This window comes from Epargyreus clarus, unplaced genomic scaffold (assembly GCF_041222505.1).
Source record: "Epargyreus clarus isolate Ecla_fem2 unplaced genomic scaffold, WU_Ecla_fem_2.2 ptg000004l, whole genome shotgun sequence".
In the NCBI taxonomy this organism is placed as follows: Eukaryota; Metazoa; Arthropoda; class Insecta; order Lepidoptera; family Hesperiidae; genus Epargyreus; species Epargyreus clarus.
The window spans coordinates 14,385,538-14,412,978 of record NW_027332212.1 but is presented as its reverse complement, the minus strand read 5'-3'; the positions used below and the strand labels follow the sequence as shown (position 1 = coordinate 14,412,978).

The 27,441-nt window shown below is 36.3% G+C and overlaps 1 protein-coding gene across 1 annotated transcript in view; it reads right to left on the bottom strand.

Moving 5' to 3' along the window:
* Nucleotides 1-27,441, bottom strand: part of LOC140757641 (contactin-1a) — a 63,563-nt gene that overhangs the window by 14,031 nt on the left and 22,091 nt on the right. Inside the window, exon 3 of the mRNA XM_073093496.1 lies at nt 481-592. Coding sequence (XP_072949597.1) covers nt 481-592 — 112 coding nt within the window. The remainder of the gene's footprint in view (nt 1-480; nt 593-27,441) is intronic.

Here is a 27,441-nt window from a genome sequence, read left to right as displayed (position 1 = left end):
GGCCGAGTTTCTTAACCACTAGGGTTAAGAAACTCGGCCTCTCGATCGAGGGGTCCGAGGTTCAAATCCCAGGCACGCACCTCTGATTATTCAAAGTTACTCGTATGTGCGTATTAGAAATTAATTATCACTTGCTAAACGGTGAAGGAAAACATCGTGAGGAAACCTGCATACCTGAGAGATTAATAAAAAAAAATCTCAGATGTATGTGAAGTCTACCAATACGCACTTGGTCAGCGCGGTGGACTATGGCCTAATCCTATTCATTATGAGAGGAGACCCGTGCCCAGCAGTGGGACAGTAATGAGTTGATGATGAAGAGTAGAGCAATCTAAGTTAGCAAAGCAGGTGTATTGTGTAGTGATATGTTTTACCGTAATTATAAATAGAATCAGATGTGGCGGTGCCTTTGCAGTCGAACCACGAAGACTTCTACCACGTTTGCATAGAGACAGAAAGAACAACACTGTTTCTACTCACTCCTGACTGTGAGATTGACCCTGTCGATGTACGCTGTCTCGTTCTCCACGGAGCACTCGTACAGACCCTCGTCGTCTACGTTCACGTTCATGAGAAATAAGGTGCCGTCCATCTGGAACAACGAAACTCATTGTTAACTTAGCAATAAACATTGGATTTTAGTAGCAAACGAGCATGCAGTTCACCAGATGGTAAACGGCTACTGCTGTTCATGGACACCTGTGATCAAGATAAGATAAGATTAGATTCCTAATTGGGGTCGATCTCAAATCCGTTGCTATCCTGAGAACTAAGTTGGATCACCTCGGATAAGTGTGTCATCCGAATCACATCATGTTTTTGGCAGGTTCAACAACTTCGTGTACGCCAGACATGAACTAAACTAGACTTGTTTTGAGAATTTTGACGACCCGCGTGGCGGAGCGGTCGCCATACCTGTCTGACGCGCAAATGTTCCCGGATTCGATCCCCGGCCAGACAGATATCTAAATGATGAATTTAGACTTCTGTTTCTGGGTCTGGGTGTTTGTGTATTTGTCTATGTGTGTGTCCATGGCGCCCACGACACAGGGAATCCTAGTGTGGGGCTGTGAGTGTAGAAAGCGTTTATTATTTTAGTTCTCTCGTACTACGAATGAAGAAGATGTAGAGCGTACCTCCTCTTGAATATTTATAACGCTACAACGTTTTTGGAGTACGACTGGAGCTCTTTGTAAAAGGTGCAAAAAGAACTATTCTTCAACGCCTGAGTACAATATGTTAGTGGCTGCTATAGTATTGTACATACCAAGGGCGATAGTGTTTACTTTCCATCAGGTAGCCCGTATACCTTATGATCGTAGGGGTAGATTATTTAAAAATAATAATAATAATTCGAAAGTTTATTTCGTATATTTTACATGTAAATCAGCAGTCAACTAGTTATTTAGTAGGCAATGCTATTCAGAAAGCTGATCATCTTTATTTCTTTAGCAAAATAATGGATTTTTTATATGTTTGAATCTTCTATGAATTTTGGATTGCTGTATACTATTCGTGTTACAATTGTATTCTGTAAAAACTATACGAGTAATACGCTTATCAACATGTAAATCTCTGTAATATTGGGCTATAGACCGAGGTCTTGCGACAAAACCTTGAAAGGCGATCAATAAAACTGGTTGTTTGTTTTCGAAGACGTCGCGAAACATTGTTCTGACAATGAATTAGTACGCCAATTGTATTAAATTAGAGGAACATCCACTACTGCTATATATTGACAACTAGTGGCGGCGTGGTCTGAGATAATGAGAGTTCCGGATTCGATCCCTGGCCAGGCAGACAATAATATGCGGAAAGAAAAGATGAGGAGTTTCAATTTCTTTAGTAGATATTCGTGTCTAATTATCTTTGCGTGTGTTCATGGCATTCATGACACAGTATCATAGCATGGGGCTAGACTGTAGAAAGCGTCTTTATCTACGCTACTTTATCTACGCGCTTCCTACTTGAAGGTGGTAGAACCCTTTGTCGTAAGACAACGGCGGCACACCTATAACATCAGTGTTAAGCGCTGATGTGTTCTAGTTTGAATGGTTTGGTGAGGGAGACTTACTTTTCCGAGACGTTTCAGCTTAGGACTAAGCAGGGATAGCGGCGCTTATGTGGCCTACCTCAGGTAGCAATATCTAATCCTATTTAAGTTTGATTACAGATGTCTATTTGCGGCAGTAGCCTTTTAAATAGCCACTTGGTAGGTGGACTGCATGCTCGTCTGCTACTCCTACATTGTAAAAAAAAAACTAAACTCTGTTTAGATCTAGATGTACCGGGTAGACATAGACCGAGGCCTTGCAGGGAACCTTGACTAGCGATCAATATTAGGCTGCTTGACTCGCGCGAGGTGTTGGCCCATTAGACGAGATGACCCAATTGACCCTGACTGTTGAAACCGTTTGATAAGGATGAACTTTATTTTATTAGTCTTTTATGGGAATAGATTCCGAATACTGTTTTGGTCGGTTTAAATAATTTGTATATATTTTGTTAATAGTCGAAAGGGTATTAATTGTAGCAAGTACTAATGGATTGTAGTAATAATGGAAATAAAATAAACTTAAACTTAAATTAAACTGTATTTTAATTGATTTATTTATTTGCAGATTATTAACAATCAACTTATACAAATTTTGTCTACCAAAGAAGTGGGAAGTAACATTTGTATTTGGGAGAAATTTTCAAATTTTGATATTTACCAATGGATATATTGATTGTTAAAAACGGGAATTAGTTAAGATGCCTCGACTTAATTATTTCCATATTCACTACTGTCCAACCAAAATAATAATATAAAAAATAGTAGCGTGACACTGCTACGAGTATTATAACAAAGATGTTTCTCCAAAAAAGGTAAAAAAAGAGTTCTCCTTGAAACCGACGCTGGCGACCCTTAAGGTATGTTTATTTTACAAGTCCAGTAGACGGTGACTAGATGACTACTTTTCGCCAAGTTGCCTGTCTATCTAACCTAAGGTTAAGTTCCAAAAAGACGTGGAAAAGTTTAACACCAGCTAATAAAAAAAAGTAATGAGGCTTTCATTTTTCGTTTTAAGATCCCGTACAAAAGGTAATAACGGAACCCAATCTAAGCCGGAACTAAGCCTTCGTTGTCTGTTTGCCCGTTTGTCACAGGGCTCTATTTCTTGTACGTCCGTGTTCGACTCGCACTTGACCAATTATTTCATAAATTCTCCACTTTTTTTCAGGTCTAAAATAAGCTACAGGTTTCAAACCTAATTAAATTCTTACCCTCCATAATATTACAGCGAGATTTCCCTCGCTTACCTCGAATAAACAACAGCGGCCAATAAAGCGAGAGTTAAAGTATCATGATTGTTTAAACGCGTTATACTGTAACCATTATACTAAAAGGTTTTTGTTTAAACTGCCCCTAATGGGGGCAAGAGTAGAGAATTATTCACTTTGTGCCATACCTACAGTATTGAAGCAAATTCGAAATTAATTTTGTAATCATTTGTATTTGTAATTTACACTTAACATGAAGTTGCTGATTATTTGTCTACAAATTGTTATGAAAAAAAGCTTTTTTTTTATAATATAAGAGTAGCAGACGAGCATGCAGTCCACCTGATGGTAAGTGGTTACTGCTGCCCATGGACATCTGTAATCAACCCCAGATAGGATTAGATATTCCTACCTGAGGTCGGCCACAGATGCGCCGCTACCCCTGAGGACTAAGCTGGAACGCCTCGGAAAAGTCTGTCTCCCTTACCACACCCTTCAAACCGGAACACAGCAGCGCCTAACACTGCTGTTATTAGGTAGAAATAGGTGTGGCGGTGGTGCCGCCGGAGTCGAACCACAAAGGGTTCTACCACCTTCAATATTTGCAACGTAATAACTGTTAGGGATTGTTAAATCTTTAGGTTTCAGTGATTTTTACTTTACATGAATTGCTACCCTTTACTATTTTGGGGGTAATTTAGATTTACAGACCAAGAATTGTAAATAAAATAGTAATTTCTTATAAAATGTCTATTATTATTATGTATTTATTTCTACCGTAACACCACCGTACAAATACAAGTAAATTAAGCCTGACAGGTATGGAACGTGCATAAAAATGGGGTCTCACACCAATTTTTTTTGTTGAATGTTCTTATGAGTAGACATCTGTGATTTCAAATAGAACATGAGTGCTAATTAAATTGAGTTGAATATCGTATATCGATATAATAATAGGAGTGAGGAAACACTGCGTATATCTCACCTTTACAACACCGTAACGACCGTAAAACAGAAGCTACATAAACGACTTATAGTAACACTGTTGCTATAAGGCAAAGGTGAGGCAGGCAAATTATGAAGCTTTATTACGTCACAGACCAAGTACATAAAACTAAATTATATTTATACATATATTTGCCTGGGCAACGATTTCCCTTGGCACCCTCTTCATATCACACAGGTTATTAGCAAATAACTTTTACCATTAAAATTAATTCTCAATTTGTTAATTTAATTCTTTCAGTTGTGTACAGACTAGGAACTTCATCGCGACCCAGAAACTCCATTTATAATGCTTGGTTGACATAAGTCTGCTAGTAAAAAACGGGAGAATTTAAGCTTCAAATGCCCACGAGGTTATTATAGGGCGAAGTGATAGGCAAAGGACATTGTATTAAAACTGTCATCAAATATAAATAAAATAGATGCATTATCACTCAAAAGCGACAAGTGTTCTAAGGGTGGATAAAACCCTTTCAATATTCGATCGCAGAGAGTGGTCGCACTTTTATCTGCCATTGTTTCTGGCGGCCTTCCACCATCTTTTAAAAACCATGATAGTTCAGGAAAGTTTTATTTCCTCCTAATAACAGTAAAATATTCCGTCATACACAGTTGAACAAAACCCTTATTAATTTTTCCCTTATCCATTGTATAAAACCAACTGAAATTGTCATATTATGCTTAAAAAGTTAAATTTCCTGCAAAAAAGTAAAAATATTGTTTTAAGAGATGGTAGTAACCCACCCCCCTGATTTGAAAAGTCCGATAAATAAAGCAAAATCACATTACATAATATGGCGTTGCAATTTAGTTCTCAAGAGATAGTATCCGAGGTTTTTCCCATTTCTAAATTTAGTATTCATGATAATGATTTGTCATACTGGCGTCATATAAACCCGACATTTCTGTCGAAGCCGTGACCGTGCGTAATGCATATGCAAGTTATTCATGCTAGTATACTTTACAGGAAGCACATGGAGCATTTGATGCTTCTTTTTATATTTAGAGGAAATTTTCAAAAGATCTAATCTTTTAGGGGACATGATCATGGTATGTAAGAATTGACTACTAAAACTCTCTGGTGGTCGTCATCAGCGCTAGGTAAAAGACTTCGGGATTTCCATAGGAACGCTAGCCGAGTCCTCTGAACAAGGTGCCTTTGTTGGGCACTGTTCAGAAGATAGAGCCCTGTGACAGGGTGAGTAATAGGGTTCCGTTTTTGCCCTTTGGGTACGGAAACCCTAAATGATTAACCTCTAACCGTGACTTAAACTTATTGTAACTGTCATTTCAAGCATAATAACCTCACAACACTACGGTTTGAAAGGAAATTCGAATGTGCTGCATGAAAAGGCTACATTTCCCAGCGAGATACCAACCCAATCGATACTCGTATATTCGTGACAATTGCGACCGTGCATATGCATATGAGATTGGAACACGCGTACCTGCTCCACGTTTCAATTTGTCCCACAACCTCACGTCCTAATGGTACTCGTAATAGTCGCCAGCGAATGGGTTTCCATACATCTTGCGTTGTTAGAATGTTTGTTACGATACGAAGTATTAATGATACTCGTAGACGATTATAGACGCTTTTACAATCACAACTATTATATTATATATCATCAACCCACTGCTGGGCACGGGTCTCATAATAAGAAGGATTAGGCCATAGTCCAGCGCGCTGGCCAATTGCGTTTTGGTAGACTTTACATACCTTTGAGATTTTTTTTTAAATCTTTCAGGTATGCAGGTTTCCTCACGATGTTTTCCTTCACCGTTTAGTAAGTGATAATTAATTTCTAATACGCACATAACTTTGAAAAATTAGAGGTGCGGTGTCTGGGATTTAAACCTCAGACCCATCGATCGAGAGGCCGAGTTTCTTAACCACTAGGCTATACCTGCTTTTATAATCACAACTCCACAATAGAATACCCTGTGGCATGGGTGCCATTGATACATACAGAGACGAACACAAAAACACCCATACCCATAACAGAAATCTAAACCTGAATCTGTGAATCGGAAAGATCTGCGCTTCAGACCGGTGTTATGAGCGCGTCGCCACGCGGGTTCTTGAGACTTACATTTTTGAAAATTTAAGTACTAAATTTGCGTGAAGTACATCCGTTAGTAGTTCTGCATGATGTCAGGTACAAAGGCTAACCTAACCTAACCTAACCTTGAAATGGTATTACCCAATAACCTATTAAATGGTAATGTCTCGTATATAAATTTCTTTACCTTTACACTAGAACACAGTAACACTTAACACTGTTGTTGTTAGTAGATATAAGTGTGGCGTTGGTACCCCGCAATTAAATCATAAACGCTATATCACCTGATTAGATATCCTCAAGGATAATGACCGGGTTCACCTTTGGATATAACCAATGGATTATCCCTACATTATATAAGTTTTTCACGAGCGTACAATGTCAAAGTAGGCTCTGACCTTTGCTTATTGTAACTTCGGAACAACTCCGGACAAGTATTTTCGTATTATTCAAAAGTATGCTACTCAATGGGTATTCAAACAAGTACTATTATTTTGGCTTGGTTTGGTATTTTGGTCGTTTTATACAATACAGTAAAAACCTTTATTGCAAACCAAAATACAATTATAATAGTAAGTAGTAGACAAGGTATATTCAATAGGCGATCTTATCACTTATCACTTAGTTTGGAGGTTTCTACAGATATGCTATTGAACAAAGAGTTTTAAATAACAAAAACAGCTGTATTCTTTTCCTATATATATATCTACTCTTATTAGTAAAAAATAGAGTAGTCTAGTGTATCATAGTAGTAAAATTCGGGCCATTATTAATTTTATACACAGTTTTGAATTTCACTAAAATTCATGGTTATTTGTAATCAGCATTATCAAATACAAATTGAATCCTCGCAGATTATAATACGTTAAATTTATTACGACCGCTGCATATTCACCGCGACCCAATAACTCCATCAATTCTCGTGAAGTCGTGACCGTGCATTATGCATGTGAAAATCGAGCATACTTCACGATTCAATTTCGTGCATTTCAGATTCGTTACAATCGATTCACTGCAACGGCCTGGGTTGGAACGATTTAAAGACCTTCGCTATTAAATGAAATTGAGCAGAAATAAGTCCTATGATACAAGGTTTCATTTTCTAAGGGTTCGATGACAAAACAAAAAACTGAACTCTTATAGGATAACTCATGTGTCTGTGTCCGTCTGTCACAGCCATTTTCTTTGTTATTGAAGTACTAAACGAGCTTGCGATCTACTTAATGCAAAGTATTTACTACTGTTTATATTTATTTCCATATACCTATAACAATAGTCGTACTTAACGTTGTCGTAGTTAACCCTTAAATGCGTTGCTTATACTTACTACCTCCGAGGGCTAAGAATTTGTCTTACTACACTTTTTAAACCAGAACACATCAGTACTACGCTATTGCTGGAATCGTCCGCTTTAGTATATCATTTTTTGTAAAATATGAGCTCATCACAATATAAACATTTAATCATCGACCATAAGCTCTCCGTATAACAGTATCGTTTTATAGTCATAGTATCGTGTATAATGAATATAAAAACAAAGCACGCCAAGCTAATTCAATTTCCTAAAAGCCAATAAGGGTTAAATTGTTATAAATTGAAGTAATGAAAGTGGTCGGGCGTGCAGCAACGCGACGGGGTGTTTCTACAATCAGTTCATAGTCCTGATATCTTAAAAATATCATAGAAGTTATACTTCTTTTAAAGCGTTTCGAAAAAATAATCATCAACATCATCATCATCAACCCATTATTGTCCCACTGCTGGGCACGGGTCTCCTCTAAGAATGACAAGGATTAGGCCATAATCCACCGCGCTGGCCAATTGCGTTTTGATAGACTTCACATACCTTTGAATTTTTTTTAAATAAATCTCTCAGGTATGCAGGTTTTCTCACGATGTTTTCTTTCACCCTTTTAGCAAGTGATAATTAATTTCTAATACGCACATAAATTCGAGAAATCAGAGGTGCGTGCCTGGGATTTGAACCTCGGACCCCTCGATCGAGAGGCCGAGTTTCTTAACCACTGGGCGATAGCCCAGGACTGCTAGGAAAAAATAATAAGAGTTTCATAAAAAAATCAAAAAACCGCCAGCTAATAGAGTCTCAATAAAGTTGGCTGGTAGGTAAATGGCGCAATTTTAAAATATATTCAATATATAAATATTAATATTTAAATATATTCAATATATTATTTTTAGGTATGATACTCCCATGATTGATGAGCATTATACCATAATAATATTAACAATATTTATTGTTATTTGATGATGATTTCAGTTTTTGCGCGTAAATACTCTTTATTTTTGTGACGCCAAAGAAATATAACTTCTCACGCACATACTCGTAAGTAAATACACGCATTTCTTTTCCTACGAGTTTCCCTAATCGATCAGCATTCAAAGCTTCAAGGAAACGGTTCCCCAATTTCGCAACCCCATCCCTTTAAATCTCTTTCCGAGAATCCCTCGCCGTGTCCGGTTATCAGGAATGTTATGGCGCAATATTTTTTCCATATCTTTATCCATATGAGGTTTTTATTGTAACATCTCAAGTAAGTAATATTTTTATGAAATCCGGGGGATTTAGCGTTTTTCATGATTATTCAATTTTCCATTATATTTTTATCAAGATTTTCACTTTTAGTATTTGAAATCGTACGTAGTTTGAGTTAGAAATCAATTATCTTTGTCGATGAAGGAAATGTGAAGAATTCAATTTCTGATCTGCTACTCAAGAAATGTAATAACTTGACTAGGATTAAAAAAGTATTTTTAATACTCTCATTATATAAATTTATGTAATTTTTTATCACACTGTACATCCTATATATCCAATCCAGACTTATTGTACTGTACGCAAAAAAAGAGAATCGCCGACGCGCACGTGATTGTCTCGCCGTCGTTAGCGAGTTATACTTTTTGTGTTCATTGTTGCCAGAGTATAAGTAACCGTTTATCATTATCCTTACTGGTATCGTATTTTTATTCATCCTTTATTAATTATCTTTGAGTGATCCACGTAAACAATTGAGCGTCAAGAAATCTTAAAAATTGTTACAAGATATTCCTCTCCTCCTCGTGATACCTCTCAGTGGCGAAGGCCTGGAGGATGATCTACCACAGTAGAATAATCTATGGAAAACCTTCATACATGTACATAACACGGAACACCGCACATGTCACAATCCGTATACACAGAATTTTCAGACAACAAAAAATAATCTGAATCGACCCAACACTTCCAACAGTGAAACAATGAAAGCTGACTTAGCTATCACAAAACCCCACAATCCGGGGCTAACTGCTCGAAAACCACAAAGAAACTGTACCGGTAATTGCGATGTCGCTTTAGTCTTCGTTCTTTGCTCTGGGTCTGTTCCGGACGCACCATTGTTAGCTGCTTCCAGCCGAGATTCTCATACATTTTTTGTGCGCTTTGATGAACATTGAACACAGATACTTGATGTTTCATAACCACAATGGCATCTGTCGTTTCATTTTTTGTTTCAAATATTAACAACAGGAAACTATATTGCGTCAAGTGTCAAGATTAATTAAGCAATTTATCTTTATGGTGTAACTAAATGGCTTAAATCTTTTTGTTATGTTACCTTTTCGTTTATTATTGGATATAACTCAACAAATTTTGGACATAATTGCTTTTCTACATGACTATAGTTATTGATACAGTTGCAGGTATTTTTGATAAAATATCTTTATCTTTCTGTATGAGTTCACGTCTAAGTGAGGAGGCAAAGAACATCTGAAATTAATTCACAAATCTTCGAAATAAATTTACTAAAATTTTGTCATTAAATTTCCGTAGAGACTCCTTTAATGTCAGATTACAATAAGGAAGTATCACAATCAATCATGCTCAAAACTTCACACTTCGATTGGCTCTTACAGGTAATGCCGAGTCACCATTAAATGCAATATTGGACGAGAGTGTCGCATTGCGTTGCCCTGGTCAACGCCTTCTACCCGAGTAATCCCATAACGGTCTCCCCATAAACCGTTTACAGCCCTACACGTGCGAGGCGTTAAATAAAAGGGTTGGTACTAATTTGTCTTACCAAACCGATAGAATGATGACAATGCATCCAAAGGTCTGAAGACAACGACGTTACTATAATAATCAGAATTGTTTATGTAATTCTCATATACATTTCTCTCCTATAAGGTATATTGTCGTATAAGAAGCAATTATTTGCTAACCTAAATTCCATCGAAAACTTCTTAATTTGAACTATTTAAATAAAATAATCTTCTTAGGTGAGGTCATGTTGCAACCCGGTAGCAAAGCGTAGTAGATAACCGAAATTATTATTGTAACCTACAAATTGTAAGAGTTTCCAAAATAAATATATTTTATCAAAACAAAAAAGCATTTTACGCGCGTACCTTTTCTGTAAGATTATGGATATGTGTAGCGACACATTAAACGAGCGATTGTGTAGCGAAGATAAACACGTAAAATCTTAGCCTTAGAAGATAAAAGAAAAAAATATCATCATTCAGTCAGTAGAATAAAATAATATGTAAAAAAACTAAATAACACTAATCATTTAACAAGTCTTCAAACCTCAAATCATCATTGTTCAACCTTTACGCTGGCGGCCTTCTGGGCAAATTGGCAGAAATTAGATACATTAATTATTACTAATGGGTGGTAGCGCTAAAGTGTTCGCAGCTGGTGTTGCTCAGGTGATAGTAGCCAATGGGCGGCGAGCCTTAACCAACTTCATGAAACAACGTGTTAGTTCGGCACCGCACGGCGTAGCTCCGGCGTAGCAATTTATAAAGGTAACGCTGACAGTGACGAAGCGGTACAGTACATCAGTGTCGCATTGCGTTACCTTGGTCACTGGCTTCTAACAAACCAATCCCAATAGCTACCCATAAATGGTTCACATACATCAGTCTTATGTAAATTTTGAGCTATACTTTGAAGGAGGCATTTTTAACATGTTTTGCTGAGAGCAGATGCATGTGAGAGAGAGATTTGCGAGATATTTAACCCCAATTCAGGCATAGCAACGCATCTGGGGCCAAGCACTTAATCCTATGTGGGGTTGATTATCACTATGGTATGTGGTGAGTTATGAGCATCCATTCACTACGGTTCATCTATTCAGGATGCTCATATCACACTATTGCATACGTGACTTTACATTTTAAAATCAAATCAAATATGTAATCAGACGAATTTTACAAATGTGCCAAAACTATCACGGACGGCAAAGAAACGTATGGGAACTAGTATGATTTTGTCATTAAAAGTGGTAAGTAAGTAGCTTCCTACTATATCTTATACTAGCTGACCCGGCAAACTTTGTACCGCTCAAAATCAATTTATCAAATATTTCATATTATTATAAAATATAACCTATGTTACTCGTGGATAATGTAGCTTTCGAATGGTGAAAGAATTTTTAAAATCGGTCCAGTAGTTTTTGAGCCTATTCATTACAATCAAACAAACAAAGTTTTCTTCTTTATAATATTAGTATAGATATTTATAGAGTCTTAAATATATATTCGCATATATTGCTGTGTTGTTTCGGCATATCAGATTGAAATCCAACACAACATTAGATTGGACTGAACGCAACACCTGTTACATAGCATATTGAACGCTACACCTTTGGCACAAACTAATAGATTTGAATTTAATTAAATTACAAGTAAACGTTCTCTATACTCAAAGCATGCAACCTCTCTGAACCAGAAAGTTATCTAAATACATTTTGATAACTTCTTGGAATACAAATAATCTGAAACACTACGGCCTATTGGTGTACACATGTATATAAGCTGATAAAACTGCTGGATTTTCGGACCTTCCTCAAATGCATGTTCCTCTGTTTTTTACAAATCCTAATATCCTAATTTTCTTGATATTTCCATTTTGACTGTTTGTATGCCATTTATCACCTACTAAAATCTAAGTTCTTCCAAAGTTCACTTACTTCCAGGACACAAACAACATACATGGCAGAAATTCTACACTGTATTATGTATGCCATCGGCGTGTTTTTATAATGGCTTATCCAATTTCAACGTTGTCTTTTCTTTTGATAGCTGATATCAGGGGTTCTGTGGATTCTGTTGATGTCGCATTTGATCTCGACGTTATAAAAAGTCGTGTTAGCGTCTAATGGTATTTTAACGAGTATGGTTCTAAACGCGCCATTAAATAGTTATTTGTGTAACGACGTATTTATTCTCGTTGATGTAATGTCAGATTTTAGTGCAATAATAGTATATTATGTTAGTTTAAATAACATCTACCGTGTGGGATAACATCGGTGATTTTAGCCCCTCACCCTAGTGGTTTGAATTTCAATCCTAAGGGAAGGCGATTTGTTTTAATGTTCAGGAGGATATAATAATAGGCCTACTAGTACCTTCAAGGGTGTATGAAATCACACTTAACATACTCTTTCATTAATTGTGAGGGCGATTTTGTCACCCATAGGAGTGTCTCTTCTCGTACTAGTATGGATGACTATTGGTACACTTCCGTTGCACGTATTAAAAATTCACCCCGATTGGAGCATAGTCCTCCACGCTAAGCATAGGTTAAAGAAAATATATGGGTTATTGTCCAAACGGACAAAAACAGGTTATTCTATATTTGGAGTAAAGTAAGCTTTTCGAAACGGCGCATTGTTACAAATTTCTTTGAAAATAATGAAATGAAATTTTCCATTAAGAATCACGTGCTTGACACGATTTATAATGCAATCTTAATGCTTTCAATAAAAATTCCATAGACCAACACGCAACAATGTTTTTTAGACTAGTAACCGCGCGTGGCTTCTACCGCACATACATTCAAAAATATTGATGAAGAATATGTTGATTAAGTATATATTATTACAGTAATATGTAAACCTTATTAATAAAAACGCTTATTCCAAGCATCAGCTAAAGTTACACTGGGACTAGTTAATCTTAGAGTATCAAAGTACCTAATATAAATGTTTAAAGCAAGTTTTGTGCCGTTGTTTTTCATTAAATTGTCAGTATCTCTGGTTTGGACCTAATTAAGAGCCCTATTATAGCTCTCTGCAAAGAATAGGGCAAACCCTTCGCATCCCTCGAGTGTCATAGAAGGGAGCAAACTAGGGGAACTAAACTTGAGGCATGTTGAAGAATTAGGGATGAGGAATAATTTGATTATATTGGCCGTTTCTCTCGCATTCATCTTCATTGCCCATTATTAAGTAAGACTCCAATTAATTTAGGTTACATAATTTAGTTTCAATATAATTTTGCAAATAAAGGTTAAGTTATAAAACTTACTTATCTTATTTACTTACCAGCAAGCCAGCAATATGCTAATTAAGACACTTATATTTAAAGTTAAAGTTATAAGAAATCTTCTATAAAAATGTTCGGAATCGGCAGGGAAATGTACTGGAATTCTATTCGTAGTACTGATGGGTACGGGTCTCTTATCATAACCGGGAAAGGCCTGGGCTATGCACCACCACGCTGTTCCAAAATAGATTGGTCATGTCAAACGTCACTAAATCATCCCACAGTTACGCTACGTGTATTAAAGAAACTATTCTATTCCATATTCTGAAAACCTACTCAATATTATAACTATTATTATATTCATAAATACAACAAACACATTGACTTGTTGCATGCATTGTACACAAAGAATATCTTCATGCGTACTCGAATATTTACTAGAAACGGCGTGGTACAGTACATAGAACTACCTAAAGGTTAATTTACAAAACAATTTCCAAAATAGAATCATAAAATTACGTAGGTGTAATGACTTTTCCCACATAGCGACGCTGCAGCCCATAACTTTGAAGCACATTAGACGCGTGAATCACGCGCAAGGGCGCCGTCTGCCCGCCCTCCGCTCTCCGCCCGCCCCTCACCCTACACCGGAATGACTCACTGTTTATCTTTTAAAGTAAATACGAGAACCTCGTTACCAAACTGGGGGTGGCAAATCTGTTTTAATTACACGATTTCAATTTTATGGTTAAATAAACATATATGACGAAGATCTATTTGAATTTGATTCAATTTATAGAAAATATGGTGATTTCATTAATTTGTACAGTAATCTTAGGCATCGATGTTTAAAATATAAGGTGAAAGAAAAATTGGTCAAGTGCTCATTGAGTGGAAAACGGAAGCGAGGACTTAATAAACCTTTTTACCCGACTGCCCAGGAAGGGTTATTTAAATTTTTATTTTTAGCAACTACTTATTAAGATTCTAAAGATACAGCGTAAAGCCTAAGATACAAAAGTTTTAAACGTAAGGACAACTTCTGTACGGAATGTACGGATTCCTAAATATTCGGATGCGATAGCGTTTAAGTTTATATTTCAATCATAAATAAAGGAACTGAAAGACGAAGTCATAAGAATTGTAGCAAATACCCATGCACATATTACAGAAATATAGTACTCTTATACGTTCTCGTATACTCCTGTCTACAATAGAAAGTTCTGTAACCAGCAAGCATAAAAGTGAAATCCTTAGGTGGTTGGAAGTTGAATATTAAAAGATTGGACGCACGTGAGTCACGTACATGGGGGTGGTGTCTAGCCACTCGTCTGTACGCACCCTTCGAGATTGGATGCGGTCTGATGCATTGTCTGCAGACGAATCGGGAGTGTCAAATCTATAGTGACAAATTGCAGGGGAGACATTATCCCACGGTGAGACAATAGGTTCCGATGCGTTTCAAGTGGATGAGATGACACGTGAGTGCAATTGGTCTAGCCGATCTTATAGTACACCAGACAACACTACTGATGAAAAACCTATGAAACTGGAAAAAGTCCTAGACATGCAACTATCAACAACTGAGAAATAAGCACAACATAGAACACTCAAAAGTAAGTAGAAAAGGATACAAAATGTACTTCAGCATTGACATGTTTTCTGTTTTCGTTGATTAAAAAATAACAAGATGTGGATGTTAAACATCACAGAGAAAAGGAAAAATAAAACGAGTACACAGATATTATTAATAATAAGGAATTCAATATTCGTCATCGAAATAATGACCAAAATAGGATGTGTGTGATAGTGTGTTTAAAAAAAGATTTAAGGAAGATTTCACACTTATCTGCCTTGACGAATCCGAGTGGAGGTCTTTCATTATATTAAAGAATGGATCAAACAAATACAGAATTGAAAACCAAACGGAAGGAAAGGAAAACGTAAGCTGGATTGTATCGTCATTAGTATATAAAAACTACTTAAACAAATTTAAAAGGGTGCAAGATAAATCCAATCACGAAATAGAAGGCACTAGAGCTGATCCAATCTATTCCAGAGTGCAAACGAGATTTATTCAGAGCCAAAGAGGGCGGATTGTAGATAATGCGATCTTGAACACTCACGAGACTTTATAGAAAACAAGCGACAAAATAAACACTAAGTTTAGGAGACGATATTGAGACATTTTAGTCCAATCTGTTCGGTACAAACAGAAAATAATTTAAACAGAACACAGAATAAACTTATACTACTACTACCACTACTACTATTGATTCCATTGATTGAAATAATGATATTTGCATTAGCAAGATTGGAGGAGGAGAGAGAAACAAGAAAGCATATGGAAATCTGGCAGCAACAAATAAGTATGATGGACATTGGTGACTTTTCTACTATATCATAGAGTGTGGTACTTTTTACAACAATCAAAACCTTCTTTCAAACATAGTCATTGGATTTCGTATGAAATAAGACGGTTTTTCATCAATATTGATAGATAAAAATAATTAAACACTTCCAGGTCTATTGTGGTTCTAATGGCGCTGTCACGTCAACGACACACGCACCCCGGGTCCTCTTGAAGACAGCCCACTTTAATGTCATCGACACACGATAGAATTGAAAACAAGTCGGAGGGAGCTTTCAAATTGAATATTGAGACGTATTCCTCGCGGTATCGTGTTTATCATATAAATTGTGCGACGGTAGAAATACTGATGTTCCCTATTGCTGCTGATACTGTAGAATAAAAATATGAAGGATAAGGGGCCAATTATAAAGGTGATTATAAAAGCTGATAGTTATGATAAAGCAAGTAACATCGTGATATTATACAATAGAGACATTTAATTTTAGGACCTTTCACGGTGCTTCAAAAATTGATGATATAACAGCGGCGTAATGATGACCTCACAAAGAATTTAGTATAGCATGCCTCTAGTCGAAGTCAGAAATTAAAAGCCTCTTTTTATAATTCACATGCTTTCATGGATAAGTGGAATCAAATATAAGATGTCATTTTTGTCGTTTTCCTACTTTCGTGGTTTTCTACCGTTTGGAATCATAGCGGTACCCACGAAAATTCCCACGTGGCCCAAGTCTATAAAATACAATTTTGACTTTATTAGAAAAGTTCAAAAGATTTATAATTTATACGCGCTACACGTAGCGCGCTCACTTCGTCTAAATCTTATAAAGGTGCTGCAAAGTGTAATGTCCAAAGTTCTTGAGAGTTTCATACTTTATTTCCGCAACTTCTCCGAGAATAGCCGTGCGCTTGCATAGAGTTTTCATGTTGCAGCTAAAAGTTCATGTAGGTACATAAACTATGATCCCTATGGAATATTTGTTTGCAACGTAGTTATTTTTGTTGGTAAACGAATTTAAACGCTATTTATGTGCCAAATTTCAATTTATATGCCGATGAATTATACATCTTCCAGGATGGATCACAGCATTGCAAGTCGATGTTATTATGATAATAAGTTGAACCCTGCATTCGAGTATTCGATTCTTCGAGATCGTTGGATGGCGTGAGCTCATATTTATAAAATTTTCGGCTCAGGTTAGTTTGCTTCAAGGGCTTTTCTTATAATATTCTTCTAAGATCTGCAACTTAAGTCATGATTTAAAAGCGTCATCGTAAGCGTAAATGACACATCATTTCAAGATTACGTTTACCGTTTGCACCATAAAAATTCCATCGAGTTTGGAATAATCACTCGCCCGCTTGCTCGTAATGCCGTATACTTCCTTATTTGTAAAGGTACTCGTATGCCCTTGACTGGCTGGCGAGATACATCTATCACCCAGACGTTAGGCGTTTACGATCTCTTTTCCGCTCAGGGGGTTCGAACACCAAATTTAATATCTCGTCTCAGCGAAAGCGGGTGGAAACGTATCGAAAATGCTGTGTAATATTTGGCCATTAGGGGAGGTTTTATTTTTCGTCATCAGCAAACTTCTTTAGGCGGCGAGTATTTCAGTTACGCTCGAGTATAAAATCGTTTTGTGTTTTTATGTAAAGCGTAATTTATGGAGTGAATAGATTTATTATGTAAATGGAAGGTGCTTAAAGAGATTTTTCTGCATTAAGGTGGGGGTGAACGACTCTTGGCTCTCTGCCCGCGGAGATAGTACATTTTGAAAGGTCCTGATTTTCTTTTTATCAGTCCATTCGTTATGTAGAGGTCTGTTTGATAGATTTTTTAGTTTCTTTGCTTACCTTGATTCGACATTTGTACATTCCTTCTACTTTGAATCACTTCATCATCATCTGCTACTTGTTTTAATTTCATAGGCACAACAAATAATAATCTTTATGTTTTTACTGCTCCACTGCCGGGTATGAATTTATTCTCAGAATACGTAGGGTTCCACAACGCAGGTTATATGTGAGTCTTACAAGGCTGAACGGCACCGGAGTGTGTGATTTATATTATTGTTATTTCTTCTTTAAGTCTTTTTTCATTCCTAAGTTTGAGCCCGTTTGTTCCTGGCATTCCTATTTATTGTAAACTGTTACAGACCAAATATAATCCCAAACCACTTTTTATGATCTTGACTACCGTCTACCATATTTTCAAGATCCAATGATTTCATTTGGATCCAACATAAAAAAAATCATTACGCACATACGAGTACTCGCACTCGTTAGTATTATACATTGTAACAACAACACGCGGTGCATGTCATTATTATGTTCATATGAACACCTATCATTACAGTTCGTTACCATTAATCTACACTGACTCAGTGACGTCAATGTTGCATGTCTTGTCATTCACAGCCACTTCGGAAATAGAAGCTAGGAAACGTCGGTTAATTCAAACTGCGTATTGTCGTACATGCGCTTGCCATTCATTTGTCTTAATACTTATGTAATTGAAACTATCAGAGGTACAATATATTCGTTTAATATGCATTCTTACGCAGCCCACCAGACAAGTGGTCACCGGTCTCAAAAATAAATGTGATACACATTTGTTGACTACCCACTAAATAATTAAATTAATCAGATTAAAGCTAACCTAAATACGGTAAGGTATTTACTTTATTACCACCCACATCACTCATATTTTTTATCATCCTACAAACTGTTATTATTAAGTAGGTCAGCAAGACGGTCATGCCTGTGGAGTACAAGTACAAAGGGTTTCTTTAAATCCTATGCAAAGTTGGAATAATTTTTCAAATCAACGCATGAATTATTTCAAATTTTAAAACCTAAAAAAAGTAGACATTGTCTTCCCAACACTGGCATACTAAAACATTTTCAAAAGAAAAAAATAAGGGCATTGGGTAAACGGAAAGGGCCGGTCGAGAACGGAAGCTCTTTATAAATGTAATTAAAGCCTTTCTACTGTTTACATTTACGTAGGTCTACGTCACCGCTGACGTAGGCAGCACGACACGAGGAACCGTCAGGAATGCCGTCCCAAGGCTACTGCCAACTTTCGATATTTATCTACCTGATACAACTAACCAGAACTTATGTAGACATCTTTACGAAGTACCAGGTATGCTACCTTAAATTTATCTGCTTCGTTTTTATTCGTCTTCACATAAGTTGAATAAAAGTATATTTTTACTTTAAACGGTTAAAACATTTAATGAACAGAGAAGATAATTATAGTTTAAAAACTAAACACCACGCTAAAATCGCCTAAGGTAGATCGTTAATCCTGACGATTCTAAAGAGGAGAACGAGAGAAAGAGAGGTGTATTGTCATCGGTTCTTGATAATTCTTCAAATTGTTAAATTAATCGGACCGTTCAAAAAGGGGAAAGATCGAGTTATAAGATTGCGTTACATACATACAGGTCAAGCTAATAAATACGCATTTATTAAAAAATATTTAAAGACACTTTCTACACTCACACAATATAGGGCTGTGAGTGTAGAGAGGAAACACACACACACGACACAGAGAATTCTAGTGGATTCCCTGTGACGTGGGTACCATGGACACAAATACAGACGAATACACAACCACCCAGATCCAGAACAGAAATATTTATCATCATTTATATTTCATTATTACATTATTCATATACAGATATATCTGTCTGGCGGGAATCGAATCCGGAACAGAGGGTTCCGATCCGTCATACTGGTATGGTGACTACTCCGCCGCGAGGTTCCTCTATTTAACAGAAACATCTCTAGTTGGAAACTATTTTTAATAAGCCAACATAAACCATAAAAATTGGCAAAACTTAAAATTACCTCAGAAGTTATTTTATGAATAAAAGTTTTCATACATTCCGTATAATACAACATTGTAAATAGAGGTTGCTCTAGGGCGCAATGCAAAATGCAACATAATAGTGGTTGGTTGGGTGAAATTCAGCGCTCCTGCACAAAAGAGCATCGTTCGTTCACAAGGAATGTAGGGCTCGGAGACACGTCAAATTATACTTATGTAGGACGCAATTTGTGTAGTCTTTCCTTTTCTTCGTCTTTTCTAGTTCTAGGCTTTTATGAACGTCTTAATAGACTCGGTCTACTTATTCTTGTGAGCTATATCTGTAGCTTTTAAATGTTTTTACGATGAAGTCTAAACCACACTTGACCGGCACGGTGGACTATTACCTTACCTTCTCTCACTCTGAGAGGAGACGCATGTCCAGCAGTGGGACAGTATTGTTTATGAGCAACTCTAGAGGAAGACGGAATACTTGACGTCAATTAGGGAAATTATAAAATTTGTAACAGAATCGGAAAGTACAATATCTATTCACGGAAGTTTTATACTATTTTTAAGCCTTTAAGTGTCCTATTATTCACGAATTAATTAAAGGTCGAGAATGTTAAGTTGCGACTTTTTAACGACGATAATTATGTAAAAAAACGTTACAGAAGCTTTTGTTTGATAACAAGATTTTTGCAACATAATTTTCTTTGAACACCATTTCCGTTTGAGGCTCAAAAGATTTTTTTGTAAAGTCGCATTTAACCCTTCAGTTCCGTGCTCGATCTTAATCGTCATACTCCTACAAAAGCGAAATAATTGGCAAAGTGAGAGTCGAACTCGCACATTGAGAGTTCCGTATCGCCAAATATTAAAATATTTTTTTATATTTGTGACTATAGCAGCTATAGAAGTAAATCCATTGTGAAAATTTGAACTGTCTACCTATAATGGATGGATAGATAAAGCGAATAATGCTGAATATATACTCCTAAATTTTCAAGTTTTATTTTTTATTTTTTGTATTCATTGTTATACCGACTACCGTTATACTGTGTAACAAATCAAGTCTCTATATATTACGTTTCAATAGAGCACTGTGACAGGGACAGACCGACAGAGAGCAGGGATTACTAATAGGGTTCCGTTTTTTCCGTTTGGGTACGAAACCCTAAAACCGAAACGAGACACAAAATACGTGCAGTAAAAGCGAAAAGAAACAAAAATGCAAGTTGCGACCATAAAAAGTGTCGACAAAATTCTACTCATAAGAGTCAGTGGTGTATGCTTTGAATGATCGTGGACTTACAATGGCCTAGCTTTATAATAAGAAACTTTTCAGCCTGAACGTTAAATACTGCTTAACTCTGTAGGGCTGAGAGCTCTTAGCGCGAAAACCGCTTGTGGTAAGTGGTCGAACCGATGCTCATCGGTTCTGACAAGTTTTACGTCCAATCCCTTCGCATTGCTTATATACATACACGTACATAACGTTGAAAAATTTTAAGAAATTTTAATTATCAAACAGTAATATTACATTTTAACAATAATAGAGTTTTCATTAGTCTTGCTTTAAAATGCAGTCCCATTTCTTTTTAAATTTAATTAAAATCCAGTTAGTCGGGAATCTTCTATTATTAAATATTCTATTAATAAAATAGCCTTAAATAGCACTATTATTATCAATCGCCGTTTCTAATTCTTTTAGAATCCAAAATAATGACAACTCGGCATTGAACATGAGATTGTCATGACCATAATATCGCAAACAAGAACCTAACTTTCAAATCAACCAATACATTAATTGTTACATCACACACCATTATGACGATTGATTTCCATCTATTTATCAGTCCAGTATGCGCAAGAGTTCTCTCCTTGCTGCTTGATCACACTGGATTTTACTTGCAATTAATAATCGGGTCATCGGCCAAGCTGTAAATGCTTCTGAATAGTCTACAAGTACAGTATTGTAGGAACATTATGTAATATTATTTTCTTTCAGTATTATAGTTATACTTTCGCCCGCCCTTAATCATAGACATTTGACAATACTGCTTCCTAGAAATTGTCAAAAGTCGATCTTTGGTAAGCAAAAAAAGGAATAGATTGTTTATTAATAACGAGCGTATCTATAAATGTATTATCCGTTAGTATTGATGGAAGATATATTAATTCTTGTTTGAATTATAAATCAAAATTCTTCAATGTTCCAATTGTCATGATGGTAACGTCTCTCACGCAATCATGTTAGAAGGGAGGTATAAATTTAGTTCAGAGCTTACGTACACGTAGGATATTTTGAAAACATCGATGTGATTCATAAAGTTAACAGTAGTAGCAGACAGGAAGGAAATAGTTAATTTAATACTGAACAATAACAGAAAATAAAAGGACAAGAAATGTAAACAATGTTTAATAGAGAATTTACATAATTTCAAATTTAAAACGTAACCGGACGTGATATCTATGTTCTATGAAATTTCATACAAGGACTTAACACAATTGCCTTGAGACAATCAAAGTGTAACAAGGCGGCAGTGGCGGCTAATTAAGTCATGTCCACACTGGATCCCTGAGGTCAGGATGTGTAATCAGGTCATTGCTCGTATCGTTTCACGAGTCTAGGCCGCAACACTTAGCGTTAGTTTCAGACTTAAGTTTTTGTTCTTAGTATTTGTTGTTATAGTGGCTACCATTATACATATTCTGTAATAATTGCAAGTGTCTATCTATTGCGGTTTAAGAGACAGAGCTATGTGACAGGCGTACAGATGGACAGACAGCGGAGGCTCAGTAATAGGGTTCTGCGTTACCCTTTGGGTACGGATTAGTACGGAACCCTAAAAGTAGTACCAAAAATGTTATCTACCTTGTATGAAAATTAATACAATTGCCTTGAGACAATCAAAGTGTAACAAGGCGGCAGTGGCGGCTAATTAAGTCATGTTCACACTGGATCCCTGAGGTCAGGGTGTGTAATCAGGTCATTGCTCGTAGCGTTTCACGACTCTAGACCGCAACGCCTGCGGTTTAACTGTAGGCTTAAGTTATCTAATGACGAATACTTTGTATTGCTTCAGTGACTGTATTAAATAACGCACATTTGTAGTAACCGATATATTTTTTCCATTTATTACAAGTTTTTACTTAGAGTCACCTGTGCCGGTGTTTGTAATGTAATCTTGCAAGCTACATTTCACCCACTTCTCAGTATTTGATTGAGTTGAAATTTGGCATGTATCTTTATTTTCATTAAGTTAAGATAGATTTATTATTATTACAAACAAGCGTAAAGCATGTTCGTAGAACATATTTCAGTGATAAATTACTTACAAATGCATACTTACAGTCAAAAACATTATAATATATACAATTTTCTATATACTTTACTTGAGTTACTATTGTTTCTTTTTTAAATAACTCTACCTAAAATTTTAAAATATCCAGTAATGAAAAATGTGTTCCATAAATCTGAAATTTCTTAAACTAAATGTGAAAAATCATATAAAGCTTTTCATATAGAGCTTTTCAACATAAAGCTTTGTATATTTGATGAATTCATTTGCTATCTACCAAAACGTTCATAATGAGACGATCATAAAGAGAAATATACTTCAAAGCATTGCAGAGCATAATTACCGTAGCTCACGAAACGAAGTTATTTGAAAAGTTACTTCAAATTTTTAAATATACGAGAGAAACTACAATCGTTATGAACTTTAGCGGCAGCTGTTGGGTGGAATTAAAGGAGTTAGGGAATGGTAATGAATGGTCACGACATTTGATTTATTCCTGCCTTACCCACAGGAAGCCTGGAAGGGTGGCGTGGGTGCCTGCTGGATTAATTATCCACGGAACCATTAATGCCAAGGCAATCGATTATTCTATACGCACTATGAGCAACTTGGTATATCTATTTATGAATAATTTCTTCACGGTCAATGTAGGGTGGGAAAAGGTTAAGCTAACGGCTGTCTGGTATTTTAGTATCTTGGTGAAATATATTGAAATATATATTGATATATATATTGAATAAATAGAGAATATATAAGCCGGATTGTAACTGATTTTATTTTTTTATCAATTTAGGTAGGGATAAAGAAAGAAAGGAAAGGTAGGATTTGATTTTTGTAACACTACCAAATTTATTAAGGCTCCATAGCATTGGCACGTATAACTCTGTTTGTTAAGTGCTGTCCCGACAAACTTTGATAACGTTTACAACATTAGTCCTCACTGGAATAAACTGAAATGTAACCTAAATGGCTATTTTATTCGCAAAGTATTTGTCTTTTAAACTACATTAAGTTTACTGGCTGTAATCGAATAGAGCTGCCGTTTGATCTGAAAGTCATATAAAAGTAAACTTTCCCCCGACGTGGAAACATTTATACTTTCTGTTTTTATTTTCAAAGTGGCTATCTTGACGTCTGCCATTTTTATATCCGCATGAATGAAGTTAAATTGTAGAAAATTCCAGACGGAATGCTGCACGCAACATTAAACACGACATATTTTGTCATTGTCGTTTTAACGTTTAAAGTGATTTTAAAGTGACGTTTAAAGTGGAGTGATGCATGTAAGAATATAGAGTAGATGCATCATAGGTGCATTCTGAGAGCTGAAATATTGTGATGTGTAGCGTAAATAATAAATGTTGTAAATATAGTTAATTGCATCAGGCGTTACTTTGCGGAAATCCATGCTATTAGTTAAGATAAAAAGTACTTCGCAACAATCCGCTACATATGTATGATGGTATATATGTTAAACCATTCAGTATGTACCATCCACCCTCCCACAAAGTACACACCACCGATACCACCATACATACCACCACCAGGGTAGTATATATTAGTTGCGGATTGTTGCAAAGTAGTTTTAATCCTAATTTAATATAAAGATATTCGTCTAGTCTATAAATCGCAGTATTTCATTCTTCAATATAAGGCTTTAATATATTCAGGTGGGTTTATAAGCCGAGTGGCCATAAAGAATCAAAACCTTCGGAAGATAGACAGATAATTCGTGATGTAAAAAAATGTAAGTATTTATAGTATACTGACATAAATATATAGGCATAGGCATTGAAGGTCGTCTCTCTTCACATCACAATACATAAGTGTGGGGTTTGGAGTGATCGGGGAGGGTCCCATGGAGAAGTGGTCTTAGAGGCCGCGAGTTGTTGTCAAAAGATGTAAGGCGAATTGAGTTGTTTGAACCCGAATAAATATAAAGATAAGAACGTTTGTGTGACTTATAAAACTCTAGAGCGCACATACATAGATCTACACACATGCCTTTTTAGCTTCCGAGATGTTTTCAGTGAGTTAAATGTCACGTAATATGTACCCTTAGTATAAGCTTTTAAGTTTTTACAAAAATGACTGTTTTTGTATTTGTTTACATATTTCCCATACATTTCCAATCAGTTGTGATATAGTCCGCTAGGGGCGCTGATTGCAAGTGGCAAATACGTAAACAAATACAAAAACAGTCATTTTTGTAAAAACGTAAAAACTCATATTAAGGGTTACTGATTTCTAACCGGTAGACAATTTTACTTCTCCTCTAGAAATTAATTTATAAAGAAGTGTGAATACATAAATACTATTATGTACAGTCACGAGCATAAATATATAACTATGGGCACATTAGCAAAAATAGTCATGTGCCCATAGTCATATATTTATGCTCGTGACTGTACATATTAAAGCTTCATGCGAAGTGTGAGATGTACAAGAATTTATTTGGAAACTTTCAAGTGAACATCCAATAGATAATATTTATAAAATATTGCTTGTTGATTTAATATTATTCGTAAGTTGTGTTCGTTTTAAGAGTAACTTAGTTGAAAAATAAAATAAATGTGGGTTAAGTGTGATACTCGTGGATTTCAACCAATCCCTTCTTATTTTCTTTGAGATTGTTTGTGCTTCGGTATTTCCTCTTGCATTTTTATAGCAATAACTCGAAAAGTAATGGAATCATGATGATTATGGCCACCGATCTCCTTTGATGCGTATATTCATTCATATTCTCATGAGTGCAGTTGATTATTATTAAGTTATTAAACCAACAATGTATCCTTGTTCTTATAAATCGTGTTTTCTATAAACTATTTCAGTTTCCTAGTCTATTTTTAGAATCACTGGCAGATTGTCATGTATTAGATTTTAGTGCATTATGCATCTTAATAGATTCGTTGCTTCTTAGAATCTTAGATTAAAGTAAACAAATTAGTATCTCAGATAATAGTTATTACATGGTTATATCCCTGAGGGGATTTTTCCTATCACGAGGGTATTTGTCCGCGTACTAATTGAGACCCTGGTATAGTCCGCGCCAAAGTGCTAGTCCGCTCTGAATATAGAAATGAATCGCGTCGAATAGCAAATTGTAGTAGGGAAACGAAGACAGCGCGTGACCCTCCCGGCACCTGTCCGCTGCCCGCTCTCGCCCACGGATACATAGCTGCGTTAGTATGCCCTTACGTTGCTACGGAATAATATATGCTTTTAGTTTTGCGCAACAACTTCTGAGCGGACTTGCAGTTTGGCGCGGACTATATCTATGAAAGGATTCCTATCCTTTCATAGATCCTATGCATATATATCCTTGCATCCTTGCAAGTCGTATATATTCGGACCAGGCGCACGGTGGAAATATGAACCTTAAGCTCAATAGCAGCACATCACTGATTTAATGGTTCCTCTGTACACCAAACATCAGGTTATTCTATCTATTTTCAGCATTGTAGCATTGCATATAGGTAACGTTACGTTACGTAACGTTAAGCAGTGATAGCCTAGTGGTTAAGAAACGCGGCCTCTTGATCGAGAGGTCCGAGGTTCAAATCCCAGGCACGCACCTCTGATTTAACAAAGTTATGTGCGTATTAGAAGTTAATTATCACTTGCTTAAAACGGTGAAGGAAAACATCGTGAGGAAACCTGCATACCCGAGAATTCTTAAAAAAAAAAAAAAAAGTTTTCGAAGGTATGTGAAGTCTACCAACACGCACTTGGCCAGCGCGGTGGACTATGGCCTAATCCTTCTCATTATGAGAGGAGACTCGTGCCCAGCAGTGGGACAATAATGGGTTGATGATGATGATGATGATATAGGTAACATAAAATGTTTAACATAATTTCCGTATGTTTTGTTAATGTTTATAAATGCATACTGTATACAACACAATTGCGTGTAGGAGTTAGTGGAGAAGATAGGAGATATTGATAGTAGGAGGACATGCTTTTAAAGAAAAAGCATATGATTTTAATGGCTAAAGGCGGGTACAGACTACTACAGACTGCTGTAACGTAACATGCAATGTAACAGAGTTCCCATAGTGTAGACGTGTTACACGCACGAACCGTGCACACTACGCGCGCGAACAGAACATTTTAACTCGTGCGCGCCTGGATCAGGCATTTGTCCGTTTTTTCAGAATCATCGTCGCTAATATTTGGTCGTCACGATTCATTCTTTTCGGTGTTCTAGACCGACTGATTTATGTTCGCCGCGATCATGCTGGAAACAGATGCATGATGCAGATGCATGATGCAGTGGGTACATGCTTAGTTCGTGCGCGCGCTGCGCTCACACTCATAAAATGCTCCTTTAATGTTACATTGCAT